Genomic DNA, 19,079 nt, shown 5'->3' on the forward strand with positions numbered 1-19,079 from the left:
AGGTAACTGTACTTTAACGTCGGTCATAAGTACCAAAATTCAGTATTGGCCAATTCTGTAACAAAACTAGATGTCACTGTTCTGGTTGCAGATAGAGTATTCATTACAGAAGAAAAACGAACATACTGCATCACATTAAACAAAATGTTTGAATCATGAAGTTAGCAGGCAAACAGGACATGTGGAGTTCTCACAGACTAATTGAGAGATTTGATGCTCACTTTTCTCATTTGTAGGTGCCCACTTTGTCCTGGCCAGTGATTTTGCTGCTATCTGCTAACCTGGATGCCCAAGAGTCTGTCTGAGAGTTCAGCCATGTTCAGCCTCCTGTAGGGTTGACTCATCCGACATGACTAGCTTCCCACTTGGTGGTGTACAGTATTGAGATGCCACTCATGATGATGAGGCTGTTGTTAGGTTAGAAATTCTGAAGAAGTGCAACAATGATTTTTGTGTTTTTATTTGTTTGTTTTTAACTTTATTTGTTTCCATTTGCACAACAAAAATGGTTTTTGACTTTTCATTGAGACAAATATTCTCATGCAGAAAAATATTTCCAAAAGCCCCAACTCCATTCAGCTGCAAACTGCTGGAGTGAATGAAAGTGATGAAAGTCTCATGGTATGTTTAACACTGAGAAACTTCAAATGGACGTTTGAAGTAACAAATAGTGATGCGCGAATCATGAACGAATCGTTCAATACTCGAGAATCACTTTACTGACTCGTGAATCATGATTCACAAGCGCAACTGACTCACTGACTCATCCCTGTTGCTGTTAGCAAACTAATTTCACTAGTAGAAATATATCTAGCTTATAATTCAAATTGTGAAGAAAAACACAACATCCAGTATCTTAACAAAAACATTTCTGCTCTGAACTGGAAGAAAAAACCCTGAGTAGAAGCTCACATCAAGACAATAGCTCCTCGGTTTACAGTAGCAACGCTCTGCTAACATGCTAACAGCACATTTGAGCTACTCACCCCCTCCATTCCTGCACTGAATCGTAGGGGAAGCAAATCACTCATGACTCACTAACCCCCTCCCTCCTGTGCTGAATCGTAGCGTAAGCAAATCACTCAGGACTCACTAACCCCCTCCCTCCTGTGCTGAATCGTAGTGTAAGCAAATCACTCAGGACTCACTAACCCCCTCCCTCCTGTGCTGAATCATAGAGCGCGCGAATCACTCATGAGTCGCTCACCCCCTCCCTCCTGTGCTGAATCATAGAGCGAGCGAATCACTCATGACTCGCTAACCCCCTCCCTCCTGTGCTGAATCATAGAGCGAACGAATCACTCACTCACTCACCCCCTCCCTCCTGGCTCGCAGCTACTTCTTCTTCTTCTTCGTTGGCAACCAATGTTAAGGCGCACTACCGCCCCCTGGCTCACAGCTCAGTGGACATTTAGATGAGAAAATATATATTTGACACATGTAAGGAAAATACTAATAAAATAAAAATAAACAAAAGAAATATTCCCTTTAGAAATTCTTTTGCTCTTTTTTGCTATATAAAATAGTTGTTTTCTTTAAGAATCACTCATCTTAGCAGTAGGATTTACATTAAAAGAGAAACAAATTAAGTTTGAGTGAAAATGTACATTTTTTGCACTCTCTGGTCAACTGACTCAGTGACTCAAATGACTCAAAAAACCCGATTCACTTTGGTGAGTGACTCATTAAAACTCGATTCAGTAAAAAGAATCAAATTTACCATCACTAGTAACAAATCTTTATTTGTAGGTGCATCTCCGATGTCTGACACTGCAGACATATTCTGCTAGAGTCTAATTTTTGGAAGTGGATAGTTCTTATTTTAAGTTACAAGTGGCAGGTGTGGTTGTTTCATAGTCAGTCTTATTCATTATGTTTGTCAAGATCTGTCGGCTCTTTAATAGATAAGATTGTGTGTTACTCCTGCTATTTAAGACATTGGAGTGATCTAGTGTGACACTGACCTTAAGAGTGCAGTGAGGAGCATCATTACAAACATATAAATAAAATATTTATTTTTATAAAATAAAATATTTCAGCTCACATAAGTAACCCTGTTGGATCCCATGGGCTCAATGCTGTTAGACACTTTTGCTAAGGATTTCCTCTCATGGGGCAAGGAGTACTTCAGGATTCATGATTTATTTTGGAATGACTGCATCAAAACATCATGAGGTATTCACATATAAAGGTGTGGCTTTTTGTCTTGGAGATTATGTATTGGAATTTCAGGAGCAGGACCACGCCTCCAAACACGCTCCTTCCGGCTGTCATCTATTTAGGTTCCTCCAGTTCTGCAAGCTGTTCATTCTCATTTAAGTGCCCCACCCTCCTTTCTTGTTCTCAATTCTTTAACTTCTTCACTCCTATTGAGTACATGGGGATCTGCCAGGGCCCAGGAGCCGTCGCCAGTCCCCTTCCAGGCCTTCCCCAAACCGCAGCTCAATTCATGTCCAAGCATTCACCTTTACCTACTAAAACACTGTCAAACCTAAAATGAGGACGTGGGCCCAGCTAGTGAAATGATTTAAATAAAACTGAACTTAAATTAAGCTATTTGTCATTGTGCTAAAATAAATATATCATTATATTTTAAAATAGATTTGCTAACCAACTCTGTGTTTGCTGGATGTCTCCTGAAGATGGAGAGGTGAAAAAATGGCTGGACTAGTACCAAATGTACTATTTTCTTCTCATGCTGAGAACTGCTCAGCAGCTTTTAAGTCCACAACAGGTGTTGTTATCACACTCCAGTGTCAGCATGAATACATCACTTGTCAGTCCTACAGATAATGATAAAACCAGTCAGACAGGCCTGTAGAGACAGTCAGCATTAATAGTGAAGAAAAGCAGTGATAGGTTTCATTCGGAGACAGAACCAAAACCTTAAGCAGTTAACATGTTAATGGCATTGTCTGCTTTCATGTAAAGAAAATTCCTTTGGTATTTGGCCTGTTGCCAGGAATATTTCTGTTTATATGAACTCAACCCACCCTTTACTAGAAGTGTCAAACCTTTCCAGTAAAGCGATACTGCTGGATCAAAATAAGAAAATAGTAACCCCAAAACCGTGTAGACAAGGAGGGGTATTAGAAGGGATTTATGACCCCCCCCCCCCCCACACACACACACACATATGAAGCAGTTAATAAACCTGTCACAATTTATGACATGTTATAGAGCCGTGATATATTTAATCACTGTCCTTTTTAATAAGAACTTGATGTTTGACATGTTAGGTGCTAGAGACCAACCATCAGCGATCGGCTCCTGTGTGGATGGAGCTATACTGTTAAATACATCATTATGTATCATGTTTCATGAGCAAACAAATAAAAAGTCTGAGTCTTTTAGAGGAAGCTTTGAAGTTGATTTTCATAGGACAAGCCAATATCTGCATTTAGCTTATAGTTATAGCAAGAGTTATTTAGCTATAAGAACCTATAGCAGTCTTTTGCTTTGCTTGATGTTTATTGTCATGATTGACTAATTTGTATCCTATGAATTTCTGTCTGTAGAAAAACTGCACTGTAACATAATCTCTCAACAAACCGCTTAATCTAAGGAACTGAGCTCTTTAATTGTGACTAGTCAGGGTGTTTGACAAAGATCCTGATATTCTTGTGTTGACATTGCATGATGTATGTACTGGATGGAGTGGCACTTTTAAGGAACTGTGCAGTGTTTGGAAAGAAAAGTGTTTGTTTTCCAATGTTCATTGTTTGAAACTGGGGAATTATACCTTGTTAGACCAACTATACTAAGTAACGGTGGACATTTATTTTTTATATATAAAGCATCCAGCTAATCAAGGCCAGATCAAGATTTTTATAGTACTGAAATAATCCATCTTTAAATACTTTAACACAGTTATAGATATTCTATGTCTGACATTGATCCAAAAATCTGAAAAATAGTTGTTCCATCACTTTATTGTCTCCACTTAAATAACTTCTACTACACTCTTTCTGTTATTCAACTTTCTGTCTGTTTTACGTGCTTTTGTGGCTTTTTTCAGTTTGATTTTTTTCTGTTTTTAAGTTGCAGTGCATTTGACCTCTCAAGGTCACTGCAATTTGTTAATATATCAATAGTGAGATTTATAAAAGGTGATAAATGAACATTTCAAATTTTCCCAGTTTGGAACACCAATAACACAACCAGCTGATCCAAACAGAGTCAGGTAGAACCTTAGTAAAAAAAAAAAAATAATTACACATGACAAATTTTGGGGAAATATGTTTATGTTTCATATATTTGAAAGATGAGTTGGACTCGACTCTAAACAGCAATGACCTCAGTTGTACTTTGACTTAAACACAAATTAAAATGTGTTAGCATGTTAGTACAGTAACTTATAATAATGACATCTACGTTTTGTAACTTTATACAAAATTAACCAGTTTCAGATTTAACAAACAAACTCACTGCTTGTATGGCTTTAAACTTTAAAATTCGCACAAGGGGAAACTAAAGTAGACTGAAAGCTCCTGAGTTTTATTTCCTTTTTTATGTTTAAAGTCAAGTTTTAATGAAGGGTTAAACCAGTGGTTCCCAAACTTTTTTGCTAGGCCCCCCTTTGTTTTACAAGAAAAATGGTCGCCCCCCTCCATTCTCGAGCGTGCACGCACGCACACGTACTAACGCATCCTCCAAACACACACACCCATATTTTGCTCCATCGCGGTTTATTTCACACCTCAAACATTTAGTAAACAATTAAGCAAATACAAGTAAACTGCAATAAATTACAGGTAGCAATAAAATAAACTACTAACTCTTGTACGCTACGTCCGCACCTACACGGGTATTTTTGAAAACGCAGCTGTTTCGTCCACACGTAAACGGCGTTTCGAATCGCCGAAAACAGAGATTTTTTTAAAACTCCTTTTTTGCGTTTACGTGTGGACGAGGAATACAGAGTTCGTCACGCAATGTCAAAGGTATCTGCCTTTTTTCACGTCACGCTGTGCGCCACGGTATTGTTTACATGAGATGAACTGCAGAATGGCAGATAGAGACAAAATACTGTTACTGTTAATCTCGATCTCGGCTCCTACAGTCTCGGTCGTTGTGTCCTTGGGCAAGACACTTCACCCGTTGCCTACTGGTGGTGGTCAGAGGGCCCGGTGGCGCCAGTGTTCGGCAGCCTCGCCTCTGTCAGTGCGCCCCAGGGTGGCTGTGGCTACAATGTAGTTTTACACGCTTACATACACACACGCAGTTACTGGTCCTCCATTTAGAAAGGCAGAGGCCTCACGGTGTAATTATTTTACCTGTAGTTGTTTTTTTTTTCATGTGTAATAATATTCAACATTGCTATCAATACATTTTTTTAAAAAATGCCTCTCTGTGCAAAATGGGTTTAAAAACTTAAACAACTGTGGGATAATGATTGTCCGTGATTTGAACAGCCCAGCGCGTGTTCCCGACGCAGTGGGCTTTCCTGAAAACTGTGCTTAAGTTTTGTTTTTCTAACCTCGTGTGCTGCATTTATCTAGAGCTGCACAACAAAAACATGTTTTTTGCTTTCCTTGAGAAAAATAAAGTTTACATTTCTTGCATAAAAATGTTCCCATCTTAGGTAAAAGTGCCAACTTGATTCAGTTGCAAACTGCTGGAGTGAATGAACTTGAAATTGTGATGTGACTTTGAGCAACCTTTCATGATGTTCGTCCTGAACAATCCTTATCTCTAGGCATGTGTGTTTTGTAGTAGCAGACAATGGAGGAGAAGCACTGAAGCATTTTAATTCTAATATAATTGTATTCGAGTGGTTTCCTGCTTCACTGTGGGTAAAGGTCTAACTTACAGCTTAGAAAGCTTCCTATGGTTTTGGTTTGGCTTTCTAACAGTTCAAGCTGACATGAAAGGATTTACACATGAAAGGATTTGCACATTGAAGTAGTGTCATACCTTTAACTTATTATTAACCTCCAAATTAAATATGAACCTCCAGTTATCTAGTTTGGATCCATTACCACATGGAGGGAAATGTGAACATTTAAATTGATGTGTTTCTCAGTTAATTGTTGGGCTCTGTGAGTTGCCTGTGTGTTATTGCCTTTTGAGTCAGTCGGTCTGTCAGTGGGATGTTTTGTCTCATATTCTGCTAGTCTCTAATTTTTGTAAAGTGCATAGTTCTTACTTGATGTTACAAGTGGCAGGTGTCGTTGTTTCATTGTCAATCTACTTTATTATGTTTGTCAAGACCTTTCGGCTCTTTAATAGATAAGATTATGTGTTACTCTTGCTATTTGAGACATTGAAGTGATCTAGTGTTACACTGACCTTAAGAGTGCAGTGAGTATTAGAAGGTCACGCGCTGACCCACCACCAGATTTTTTAAGCATAAAAAAGTAAAAACTTTTTTAATAGCTTAAAAATAAAAGAATGCTATTTAATATAGAAATGTTCTAAATAATCAAATAATTTATTTTTGGGGGGAAGAAAAAGCAATAAGCTATGAACTAGCATATTTTGGATGAATATCATAATTTTTATGAAAATCATACTTTTATGAATATCATATTTGTATGAATATCATATTTTTATTACTTCCTTTATTACTTTATTACTTCCTAGGGTCATAACATTTTATTGGGGGCCATAAATCACTCAGTTTGACATAAGGGGTATAATATCTCTCTCTATCAAAAAATTGTTTTTCAAGCCAACAAAACAAACAACCAACAACAAAAACAAATTGCCTATGGCATCAAGGCTTTATACACATGAGTCAGGACAGAAAAAGAAAAACTGCTGCCAGAAACAAAGCAGAAGTGTGAGGAAAAAACTGAGCTCACAAACAGCTGCATGTGGAAAACTGATCCAGGTCTACTTTGCCTCTGAAAATAACACAACTGAGACATTTTCATTATTAGCTGGTGCTTAAACGACCCGTTTCTCTCTCTCTGTTCAGAAATACCCATTATGTCATGTGTACAAGTGTATAAATATAAGCGTGTTCTTCCTTGCGTTCATGTTAATTGAGTGTAAGCTGCTTTCTTCATTGCAAGTGTTTGTTACAATAAGGTTTAATTCATGCATCTTTTCACTGAGTTCTAAATTCAAACTATCTCACTTCTGATTCTTTCCAAAAATAATTTCACATGTAACAATCTGTGTGTGTGTTGTCCAGAGATGGGCAGTAACGCGTAACGCGTTACTGTAATCTGATTACTTTTTTCAAGTAACGAGTAATGTAAGGGATTACTATTGCAAAAACGGTAATTAGATTACCGTTACTTTCCCGTAGGAACGCTGCGTTACTGCGTTACTAAAACCGTGATTTTTTGCGAGAATGTCTCATGACAGTGACGTAAGCGAGTGCGACGTTCGTGACAACAGCTGTGTGCAGATCATAATATATCGAGTGTGGGAGAGAGTATGAGCATGCAGCGTTCAAAGCGTGGAAGTACTGACCTTACTTTGAGTTTGATTCCATAAAAAGTGACAAAAACATTAGTGTCCATTGTGCGTGGGAAGAAAACTTCTTTTTACAGCGAAAAAACCCCCTAAACTTCCAAGCAAGCAGCGAGTGTACTACGACGTAATATGAAACTCACAGAGAAACTCGCGGATTCTTCCACTGACCGCTGCGGCACACCTGCACCAGGGTAAACCTCCGCCTACCCCAGTCCTGCTTTACAGGTGAAAACAGAGCAACAGGACCGCTAGTCTTTGATTTTATTTATTTTCTGCTGTGTTTTACTTTCATCTATTTGAAAGAGTGAGTGTAAACACAAAAAAATATTTTATTTTATGTGCTGGAATGTGCAGAAAATAGGTTTAATTGTTAAACAAATTTCTTCCAGTCAGAGAATGTTGCATATAATTAAGTTTTTGCTTGATGCATAATGTTAAAAGATTAAAACTAATAAAACAAGTTTTAAAAAGAGACTTTTCCATTTGATTACATTTTGTATGATGGATTATGCAGAAAAAGTAGAATTGGGCTGAAAGATCTATCGCTTTATCACCTATTCAGGTTGTAAATCGTCTTTTTAAAAAGTAACTAAGTAACTAAGTAACTAAGTAATTAATTACTTTTGAAAATAAGTAATCAGTAAAGTAACGGGATTACTTTTTCGGGGAAGTAATCAGTAATTAGTAACTGATTACTTTTTTCAAGTAACTTGACCAACACTGGTGTTGTCTATTCATTAATATAATTGTCAGTTATTTTCTTTCGTTATTTTTACCTTTTCTTTTTGTTTACCTCTTTGTTGTGATCTCGTGGACATCCTTAAACCATCATGAGTTCCGGCTTCAATTTCAATCCAATCATATCCTGTATTCTAACACTCGAACTTGTCCTGGCTTCACCTCTCACCGGTCCTTGTCCCTTTCTTCACAGTGTCCTTGTGTGGCCTTCAAAGCTCCAGCAAACACAGTCTGTTTCTTCTCTGTTTTGATCTTTTCAGTATTTTTCTTTTAAGTTAAGTCCCAGCCTGGCAAAATATCACATTCAGTGCCTTCAAACAGTCATGTCACACTGTTCTTACCAGCCTGCAGTTTCCCCGTGCATGTTGTATCACGTGGTTTCTTTCATTCTGCTTCTGGAGTCATCAGTCAGTCTTTTGCCTGCTGTTAATTCTTCAAGTCCACTATGTTCTGTCGGTCTTCATTATGAGATTAACTGTCCTTTGAGCTTCTTCTCAGGGTGGGGACAAAGTGAGAGGTCAAGCTATAAAATTTTAGCCAAAGACTGGCCTGTTTTCATCCCAATTCTGTTAATCTATCCTTTTGCCACTATTCTCATGTTTTCAGGTTGAGGAGAGTCCACCTGTATTGACACACTAAAACATGTAATTAATATCATTTTATTACTTTTTTTAAGGCATTCAGTCTCTTCATCTGCCTAGAGTTTAACTCGTCTGTTTGTCTCTCTGTGTGCTTTCTTGACACAGTCAGCTTCTTTTATGGGCATGTAGTTACTGTCCCACACACCACAAGCACACAGAGCCATATTGACGTTCCTGCAGACTAATCGAACTCTTTGTTTTTTCTTTGTATTTATAGTCTACAGACCCTCTTTAATTCTACTAAAGGAAGAATATGGATGGATATATACATGCACACACACATAGATTTGATACACTTTTTTGCAATGACAATGCAGATTTTCCACTTGTAGGACAAATAAATGCAGATTTGCTGTGTGTGTGTGTGTGTGTGTGTGTGTGTCTGTGTGTCTGTGTGTGTGTGTGTGTGTCTGTGTGTGTGTGTGTGTGTGTGTGTGTGTGTGTTTGTGCTACATTGGCATTTGTTTACTCAGATCCAAGGCAGGTCAAACCTCTGTGTTACAACCTACATACAAAAGACACACATTCACAATATATGGGTACACAAGTCTGTTTTATTTCAAAGTGTTTCAAACTTTACAGCGTTTGCAGACCCAGTGTCCATCATCCCTGCCTCTGTGCTAATATTTCCTTGTGCTGCATGAATCGGCAACGAAGTTGCTGAGCTAGAAGACTCAGAAACAATCTTCTTTTGCCTGTCCACCCTGTACATGCCTTGTACAAAATGTAGGCATTCACTGCCGCCAGGTCCAGCATATTGTAGAAAACCGCTACCGGCCACCTGATCTTACGGAATACATCCGTGTCATTTGGTCCAACACGTCTACACCACACTGTAAAAGCAGAGAGAGAGTCATGAGTATATGTTTTTTTCTATAGGCCTGTATAGCACACATCAGAAAACATTGTAGCACTGGTGTAAAATTGTACACACATTCACATACCTTCATGTGGTTATAGTCTGTTATCGTGTTGGGTTTCCTCTTTTGGCCATCACCGATCGTCTGGGTGCAGTTTCCCCCTCCAGGGGCAAGGGTACCTAGTACTTAGCTTAAAGTACGCTTGGGGAGTGTGATTCTGTGTACAGTGTCTCTTTATGTCTGTCACCACGTTGAGTGAGTGTTGAGTAATTGCTTATGAGAGCATGAGGGTGGGAATGGATGTTTGTATCTGTGTGAACCTGTATGTCTGTGTCCATATGTCAGGTTGGGTATCAGACACCACCTCTCTGGGGACATCTCAGGCCCTCCAAAGTATGGAGGCCTATCTCCCCCCACCACTTCCCCTGCCAGTGGCAGACGCTCTCAGGCATCGGTGCGTTGGTGGGTCTTTGTGTCCAGGGATGGGCGTCCAGGTACACACCGGCTCACTCCTTGGTGGCTGCTTATCGGGGCCTGGAACCTGGGGCTCGCTCAGGCCACTTTGGGGGTGGGGTGCCCTCGGCCTCTCGGCCTGGGGCTCGGTCACTCTGGCGCAGCTGGCTGCCGGCGGAGCTCCCGGGTACGTCACTGCAACCCCCCCTGGCTTATGCGCCGCGGCTGCTGAGTGACCCCTCATCTGGGACTCTCCTCAGGTCTTTCTGGGATAGTGGCGCGGCTGCCCCTCTGTTGGTCTTCCTTGGTCTCTTGTGTTCTGAGGGCCTCTGGATGTCTGAAGTTTTGATCTCCTCCATACCTGCTTCATGCCCTGGAGGACGGGGCAGTGGCCCCCCACACCCTCTAGCAGATCATTACATGAAGGAACCTTTTAAAAACAAGCGCGTCCATGCTCACAGGTGTACACACGGGTGATCACACACACAAACTACACCCTTTTTGGCTCCTACCTTAAAGCACACTGTGCGCTGTCGATCTTACGTGCTGCACAATAATGTTTAACATTTAGTATTTACTGTTATATTCCCATAGATCATCATGATGTTGTTTATTCTATTGCTCTCGTCTTCTTCTGCTTGTTTTCTTTTTTCTTTCTCAACAGGTGATCCAGGTGATTGATATATGTATTTTTTGTCTGCTTATTTTGTTGGTTTTTGTTTTTTTGCCCTTTATCCCCGTCCCTCTTCTCCGCTGTTCATTTTCTTTCCCTCTTTCTTTCTCCCTTTCTTTTCCTCATTCAAGTCTGTCCCGTATCTAGCAAATGAAAATAAAGATAAAATAAACAATAAAAGGTGAATCAAATAGACCATTACGGCAAGGCTGTATTTGGTAAAGTAAATCCATTGGGCATCTTTCTTCACCTTTAGACAATAATTCTGATGGCAAAAGAACCAAACGGGACAGGCAAAAAAAAAAAAAAGGTAGTTTAGTCGTACATTAAAAAAATAGGCATGAAGCTAGATTTGTTGCTCCTAGGGCTGAAGGAAGAGAAAAGGAGTCAATGTACAGTTGCGTTCATTAAGGTGTGGATTTATTAAAATTAAAAAACAAAACAAAACAAATAAGATTTTAAAGATATTTTATTGTTTTATCATTACCAACACCGTGAAAATATATGGAACAAATATTCCCTAAATGGTAGTTTTTTAGATTTTCTTTTGTGTATATCTACATAAAAATATTGGTCATAGACTCTAATTACAATACTTTAAGTGACTTATGTAGAAGAGTAGAAACCACAAATAGCACACATAGAAGGAAGTCAGCCTCAGTTTATAGTATCTAAACTACCCATTAAGACAATTTTTTTAACAGACGTGTGGAGTAACAAGAAGGATCTGTGGAGTTAAACATCCTGTAAGCCAAATCCTGATTGATTGCTATATAGACAATTTCAATTCTTTAAAAGCACCAGTGAGATAGTTTAAGTCAGTGTTTCCCAACCACATAAGTGTGGCGTGGAAGATTATCGAGTTTTACCTGATTGGTATTTCACATAGGCAGCGTGTAATGAAAGACAAAACAATTTCAATCAAACCTTCCAATGAACCCACTTAATTCCAGCAAGAAGTTGTCCTGCCTCCTGTTAAGTCTAATTGTTGAATGTTGTCATTATGCTTCTTAAATTTGTAAGGTCTGAGTTTAATCTATAGGATCAAGACATTCCTTTGTCTCTGACCACTGGCTGGAGAAGCTTTTATTGCAGAAACATCCTCTCTGGAAAATTTGTTTCTTGTGATGTTGCTTCCTGCTTTTATGACCCTTTTGGTCAGCAGTAGGATGTTTACACATGCACACACATAGTGCCTTGTCTTAGAACCATTTGGGGGGGTTTACGTGGGAGGTGCTTTGCTGTGATGTGTATTGTGTGAACTGTTTTCCCAATAAAAGGCAGCAAGCGGAGGCCGTCGTTGAGGTCATTTTGCGGTCTGAGACACCGGCTGGGGCCTCCCTTGCTAGCAAGTAAAAGATATCCGTCTTGTTTTTGTCATTAACGAGAATAAGTTTCAGAACCAGCGGGGCTTGTGGAAACACAGACCCAACACCTCCAAGTGACTAGAAGAGAGAACAAGACGGTTGACTCTCTCATTCTTCTCTCTCTGTTTCATCTCCCATTTGTCCCAACTCTTGTTTTTCTCTCTCTGGTTCTTCTCTCATGTGTTCCATCTCTTGTTTTTCTCGCTCTGGTTCTTCTCTCATTTGTCCCAACTCTTGTTTTTCTCTATCTGGTTCTTCTCCCATTTGTCCCAACTCTTGTTTTTCCTCTATCTGGTTCTTCTCCCATTTGTTCCATCTCTTCTTTTTCTCTCTCTGGTTCTTCTCCCATTTGTTCCATCTCTTCTTTTTCTCTCTCTGGTTCTTCTCCCATTTGTTCCATCTCTTCTTTTTCTCTCTCTGGTTCTTCTCCCATTTGTTCCATCTCTTCTTTTTCTCTCTCTGGTTCTTCTCCCATTTGTTCCATCTCTTCTTTTTCTCTCTCTGGTTCTTCTCTCATCTGTCCCAACTCTTGTTTTTCTCTATCTGGTTCTTCTCTCATGTGTTCCATCTCTTGCTTTTCTCTCTCTGGTTCTTCTCTCATGTGTTCCATCTCTTGCTTTTCTCTCTCTGGTTCTTCTCCCATTCGTCCCATATTTTGTTCATCTCTCTCTGTTTCATCTCCCATTTGTTCCATCTCTTCTTTTTCTCTCTCTGGTTCTTCTCCCATTTGTTCCATCTCTTCTTTTTCTCTCTCTGGTTCTTCTCCCATTTGTTCCATCTCTTCTTTTTCTCTCTCTGGTTCTTCTCCCATTTGTTCCATCTCTTCTTTTTCTCTCTCTGGTTCTTCTCCCATTTGTTCCATCTCTTCTTTTTCTCTCTCTGGTTCTTCTCCCATTTGTTCCATCTCTTCTTTTTCTCTCTCTGGTTCTTCTCCCATTTGTTCCATCTCTTCTTTTTCTCTCTCTGGTTCTTCTCCCATTTGTTCCATCTCTTCTTTTTCTCTCTCTGGTTCTTCTCTCATCTGTCCCAACTCTTGTTTTTCTCTCTCTGGTTCTTCTCTCATCTGTCCCAACTCTTTTTTTTCTCTCTCTGGTTCTTCTCTCATGTGTTCCATCTCTTCCTTTTCTCTCTCTGGTTCTTCTCCCATTCGTCCCATATTTTGTTCATCTCTCTCTGTTTCATCTCCCATTTGTTCCATCTCTTCTTTTTCTCTATCTGGTTCTTCTCTCATTTGTCCCAACTCTTGTTTTTCTCTCTCTGGTTCTTCTCTCATGTGTTCCATCTCTTCCTTTTCTCTCTCTGGTTCTTCTCCCATTCGTCCCATATTTTGTTCATCTCTCTCTGTTTCATCTCCCATTTGTTCCATCTCTTCTTTTTCTCTCTCTGGTTCTTCTCCCATTTGTTCCATCTCTTCTTTTTCTCTCTCTGGTTCTTCTCCCATTTGTTCCATCTCTTCTTTTTCTCTCTCTGGTTCTTCTCCCATTTGTTCCATCTCTTCTTTTTCTCTCTCTGGTTCTTCTCTCATCTGTCCCAACTCTTGTTTTTCTCTCTCTGGTTCTTCTCTCATCTGTCCCAACTCTTTTTTTTCTCTCTCTGGTTCTTCTCTCATGTGTTCCATCTCTTGCTTTTCTCTCTCTGGTTCTTCTCTCATGTGTTCCATCTCTTCCTTTTCTCTCTCTGGTTCTTCTCCCATTCGTCCCATATTTTGTTCATCTCTCTCTGTTTCATCTCCCATTTGTTCCATCTCTTCTTTTTCTCTATCTGGTTCTTCTCTCATTTGTCCCAACTCTTGTTTTTCTCTCTCTGGTTCTTCTCTCTCACTTTGTTGTCTCTTTTGTTTTTGTCTCTCTTGTTCTTGTTTCATTTGTTTTATCATTTCTGTTTGTCTCTCTTGTTTTTCTCTCATTTCTTCCATCTCTTGTTCTTGACTCTTTAGTTTTTTTTTCATTTCTTCAATCTCTTGTTCTGCTCTCATTTGTTCTCTCTCTCGTTCTCTCTCTCGTTCTCTCTCTCGTTCTTGTCTCTCTCGTTCTCTCTCTCGTTCTTGTCTCTCTCGTTCTCTCTCTCGTTCTCTCTCTTGTTCTCTCTCTCGTTCTCTCTCTCGTTCTTGTCTCTCTCGTTCTCTCTCTCGTTCTCTCTCTCGTTCTCTCTCTCGTTCTCTCTCTCGTTCTCTCTCTCGTTCTCTCTCTCGTTCTTCTCTCTCTCGTTCTCTCTCTCGTTCTCTCTCTCGTTCTTGTCTCTCTTGTTCTCTCTCTCGTTCTCTCTCTCGTTCTCTCTCTCGTTCTCTCTCTCGTTCTTGTCTCATTTGTTGGATCTCTCGTTCATGTTCCAATTCCATCATGTGTGTCACTGCGTAATATACTCCTGTAAGAAAAGAAGATCAATGATTACAATACTTCATGTTGTTTTTGTTTCCTGTCATGAATTAAGTTAATCATCTAACTGTTCCTGTTACTGTGGGTTGTCTGACTGGTTGATGGTGGGGTGAAGCCTGGTGTTGGAAGCATGCTCTCTGTCTGCTCTTTTAACAAGTATATCTTCATATTTGTCTTGCTTTTGTTTGATACATTAGATAACATTTATTTTCACTTTTGCTTTATTGTGCTGCTCTTTTTCTGTTTGATTTATTTTAATAAGGAAAAATGTGTGTTTTCACATTTTTTATATATAAAGTTTTGTTTTGAAACTATAAGAAGAAAGTCATGGTACATAATCACTATTGTAGCTAGCATTATTTGATGAGAGCTTTCCACATGTCTGTGGAAGGCTCTCCTCTGATTAGCGATCCCATATAGTTCAGCATATGAAAACGGAATTGCTTACTTTCAGGGATCCTCATTCCCTTTGGTGTACAACCCTTCTTTCCTTGGTGAATTCTCAAGCCTTGGTAACTTGTTTGTTTTGACCAGCCACAAGCGGGACAATGCAACATATTGGATAGGTTGAGTATCTGTAGGGAACTGATAAGGTGCAAACAAGCAAGAAGTCAACTGGTGGTAAAAATACATACACAACCCAGAAAATGTGATCAGTAGATTTTGATTTACAGTATATTATTTTCCATTCTGCATTATTTTTTCGATCTTCGTGGATAAAGAATAAAATAAGTAATCTGTTATCCACCCATGAGGGTGATTGAAAACTAATTTAATAAAAAAAAATTAACATACAGACATTGTCTGCACACCGGCCTTATCATACTATAAGACAAAAAACATAACATTTAACATTTTAACCCTGTGAAGGGGAGAAATATTTTCCTGCTATTATTTGCTGCTATTTTTATAATCATCATTACCATTTCATGTTAATAGGGATGTTGCTTTCCTAGATGCATTCAGATGTTCAAATATATTGGTATTATATTAGCCTGTATTACAGGTCCAAGAAAGAACCACTTTAAACGGTTGAGTTGAATCAATAGTTGTAAATGTTTTTAATGCTTCTATGATCTCAGGGTTTCTGTGTAGAAGGGCAGAGACAGGAAAATACACTCTGTGCCAAAATGAGACAGGAAACGAAACGCGTCTGCAGAGCATACTTTTGCAGAAGTGAAACTGAAGCCAGAGTTTAAGTGCAAGGGTGTTTAGTATGCATTTATTGCGGATTAAGCCTTAAGCAGTTGTGGTAGATTGAAACAGTTGTTTATATATTTCACATATAAGTCAAGATCATTACACACAGGATGGCCTTAGCCTGGTTGGTTGCTTAAGTTGAGGTCAACTAAGGTTCAGAAAGCAGATGCAAACTCTGCACGTACAGACAGACAAATAGTGAGAGAGGTCATGACACGTACACAGTACACAGCACGCACGCGCCCTCGCATGTGTACGCACACACACATACACACCATGGTAGATCTATTTTGGTAAGGCAGAAGTGAAGAATTGTGCCGACGTACTTAGAGGAAGTGCAACAGAGGGAAGCGACAGCGAAGACGAGCTGAGGGGAAGCACCGACCTGAAGACAATGTTCTTTAAAACTATGTTAAAGTTCACGGAACATTTTGTGGTTTAAGTGACGTAAGCTGTACTTTGTTTGGTTTTGCAAAAGAGGGGGCTTTGTTGTTTCAACCCTATAAAAGTCTTTGTGCTGACGATTGTAGTCAGTCCAATACTGAATCTGAACAGTATTGGCTCCGCATATGTGTATTCATTAAAATGCCGTCTAATTGCACACTGGACCGGATCTGTGGTTATTTATGGATTCTTCTCTCAACATTGAACCCTAACATTTACTCGCTATTTTCTTGTTCCACTTTATTGATAAAGCTTAGATTCAAGTTGACAATCTTCTGGGGAATTTTGAGTTTTCAGAAATAATTATTTTTTTTCTTTTTAAAAAAATTAGAACTATGGTGGAATGTTAGAGTTTAAATCTCTAAATTAGTTGTACTGCTGGTTTTTGGACAATGATTAGGCACTCTCTAGTGGTACAGATTATATGCTACAGTCCTGCACACAGAGCCAGATGAAAACAGGAAGTTAAAAAGCAGAGTTCTGTGTCAGTAAGAATATACTTTTATAAAGTTTACAGTAATAAACAAACAAAAAAAAACTAGTAAAATAAAAGTAAAAACAATAACTAGTAAAATAACTGGTCATTTTATAGTTATCCTAATTAACTTGAAGTAGCAACATTTAGCTATGTCATGGTCTCTGTGTCCTCCCAGCTGACTCTGTGTGGCTGCATGTTTTGCTGTTTATATCTCTGCTCTCTCACTCTCACTCACTCCCTTCTTTGCTCTCTCCCTGTCTCCTCCCTGCCTGCGCAGAGCTCATTACGGTGTCCCACCCTTGGCCCACACACCTGTGATCCTCCACACCCGAAGCTCGTTGGCTGATGACTTTCCAGTGACTATTTAAGATGGCGTCTCAGTGTTCTTCTTTGCTGGACCATTATAGTCTGCTGTTAGTAGTTCTCAGAGTCGCCTAGCTTTTCCTTGTGTTTTTTGCCTTTTGCTAACTCTCATTTCCCTGTGACTAGATCTTTCTGAAGCCTTCCCCCATGTTTTTTGGATTGTTGCGAGTTTGTCGGAGTGGACCTTGTGTGGATTGTTCGTTGTGGAACCTGTGTTTAGCGAACGTGGAGTGTCTTGTCTTCTTCCCCTGCCCGCAGAGAGCAGGAGAAGAAGGGAGCTCATTATGGGCCCCTGACCCACATACCTGTGTTTATAGCTCACCTGGTGTTTTTGTGTCTAATAAACTTTGTACACAGATTTCCTGAGTCTGCGTGTGAGCCCATTCTGTCAGCCCCACAAGCTGTATATAATATTTATTAAAGCATATATGCCGAATTTGTTTTTCAGTTAAGTTATTTTAGATACTGAATGAATCATTACAGTTCTAAAACACACTGTTGGAGTCAAATTGTAAAATTTTGTCATTAAACACAAACACTCATTACAATAAGTGTTTGTGTAAACTAAGTCACAGAATAAAAAAATGCAGGGGAAGCTCTTTCTTCGAAGTAGTCTGAGACCGAGGGTAGCAGGGCTGCTCTGAGATCCTTCCCTTGCTATCATGTGAAAAACCGGTTAAAGCTGTTCGCCTTCCTTCCTTGCTTCATTAATGGGAATAAGTCTAAACCAGCAGGGGCTGTGGAAGCGCAGACCCAACACACACTATACTCACAGTATTTGCATGATCTATTTTCAGAGTTTGACTGTGGATATTCTTAGATTTTCTTTTATTTAAATTAAGTTTATATCTCTACACACCTACACATAGTTCATACATGGCTGTGCACACCCTACAACCTGGATGAGTCAGGATCAATGACAACAACTTGTTGTTCTACAACTTGTGAAAGACTAGACATACAATCTAAAGTTACATATTTCAATTTACACAACTTTATATAACATCTAATCAAAGCCCAAGACACAAGGATTTTTTTTCCTTGTTTGAGTCTTAAACACATATATACCACTGCAGCGTGTCATTCACTTGTCTTTTCTTTTGCAGCCTGTGTTTTGTCCTGTCCTATTCTCACTTTCGATGTTCTTTTCTTTTTCTCCTCACCTCTCCAACTGGTTGAGGCAGTCGGCTGGAGGACTGGTTCTGCTGGAGATTTCTTCCTGTGAAAAGGGGGCTTTTCTTTCCCACCATTGCAATAGTGCTTACAAATGAGTGATTTTGTGATACTGGAGGTTTTCTCGAGATTATCTCTAGAGTCTTTACCTCACAGTTTAAAATGAATTTCTATATATTTATTATCAATTATTTAGTTTATTCAGAAATAAAAGTGAGTTAACGAGCAATTAATGGGATGTTTGAAAAGCTGCTGATTTATCCGACCTTTCTTTGTTCTGTTTTATGAATCAATGGTCAATATCCTAGAAAGTCTTGTCTTAAATGAAACTCCAAGTTTTAATATGTTAAGATTCATTGCTATTTTTATTCAGTCTCCTGTAAAATGCCCAAATTTAAACCTCTAAGTCACTATATTTTACTAGTGAAAAAAATAAGTCAGGAACTGTTTATAATTACATTTTTATAATATATTTATATATTTAAACAGCAAAAAAATGAATTAAAGATAGCAACAACCCAGCAGCCTACCTTTGCTCCTGATGTCGATGCTCCACTGTGACCTGACACCTTTCTTCGCATCTTTTTAAATGTATCGTCAGTTGTTTCAGTTTCATTTCAGTCAAACCTGAAACTTTTCAATTCTCAAAGGTAGAGCTGCAGTAAATTTCTCTAAAATACTCGTGTCTTTTGGAAACATCATTAAAAGAAAAGCCGCAATACAGAAAACATGTAAAAAGTCACATTTAAAAAGTAGCCATTCAGCTGTGCATTTACATACATTGTATACATTTAAAGACTAACAGCAAATAAGAGTCATCATAACCTGTACCACAAGCTGCATGTAGCAGAAATAAACTCATTGTATTTGCTGCTTGTGAATTCGC

At 39.0% G+C, this 19,079-nt stretch overlaps 1 protein-coding gene and 1 long non-coding RNA gene across 2 annotated transcripts; both read right to left on the reverse strand.

Annotated features, from left to right (window-relative positions):
• Window positions 1-12,550: 12,550 nt before the first annotated feature.
• On the reverse strand, window positions 12,551-13,853 carry LOC109198657 (golgin subfamily A member 6-like protein 6). The gene is made up of 2 exons (XM_019354034.2): window positions 13,176-13,853; window positions 12,551-13,123 (listed from the first exon to the last, which is right to left on the reverse strand). Exons 1-2 carry the CDS (start codon window positions 13,851-13,853, stop codon window positions 12,758-12,760), a joined length of 1,044 nt encoding a protein of 347 aa, XP_019209579.1. The 3' UTR covers window positions 12,551-12,757.
• A 523-nt stretch (window positions 13,854-14,376) lies between these two features.
• LOC109198672 (uncharacterized) lies at window positions 14,377-18,742 on the reverse strand. The gene is made up of 3 exons (XR_002059355.1): window positions 18,724-18,742; window positions 14,984-15,120; window positions 14,377-14,524 (listed from the first exon to the last, which is right to left on the reverse strand). It is a non-coding gene; the product is annotated as an uncharacterized LOC109198672 (long non-coding RNA).
• Window positions 18,743-19,079: the final 337 nt, after the last annotated feature.

This window comes from Oreochromis niloticus, linkage group LG3, assembly GCF_001858045.2.
Source record: "Oreochromis niloticus isolate F11D_XX linkage group LG3, O_niloticus_UMD_NMBU, whole genome shotgun sequence".
Classification (NCBI taxonomy): Eukaryota; Metazoa; Chordata; class Actinopteri; order Cichliformes; family Cichlidae; genus Oreochromis; species Oreochromis niloticus.

What these genes read in the sequence shown, in the direction of transcription:
- LOC109198657 (XM_019354034.2), bottom strand. Translation starts at nt 13,853, where the DNA reads ATGGGAGAAGAACCAGAGAGAGAAAAGGAAGAGATGGAACACATGAGA. An exon ending in AAGAGTTGGGACAGATGAGA is followed by an intron (nt 13,124 to 13,175) that starts GAAGAACCAGAG and finishes GAGAAGAACCAG; the next exon opens with AGAGAGAAAAAGAAGAGATG.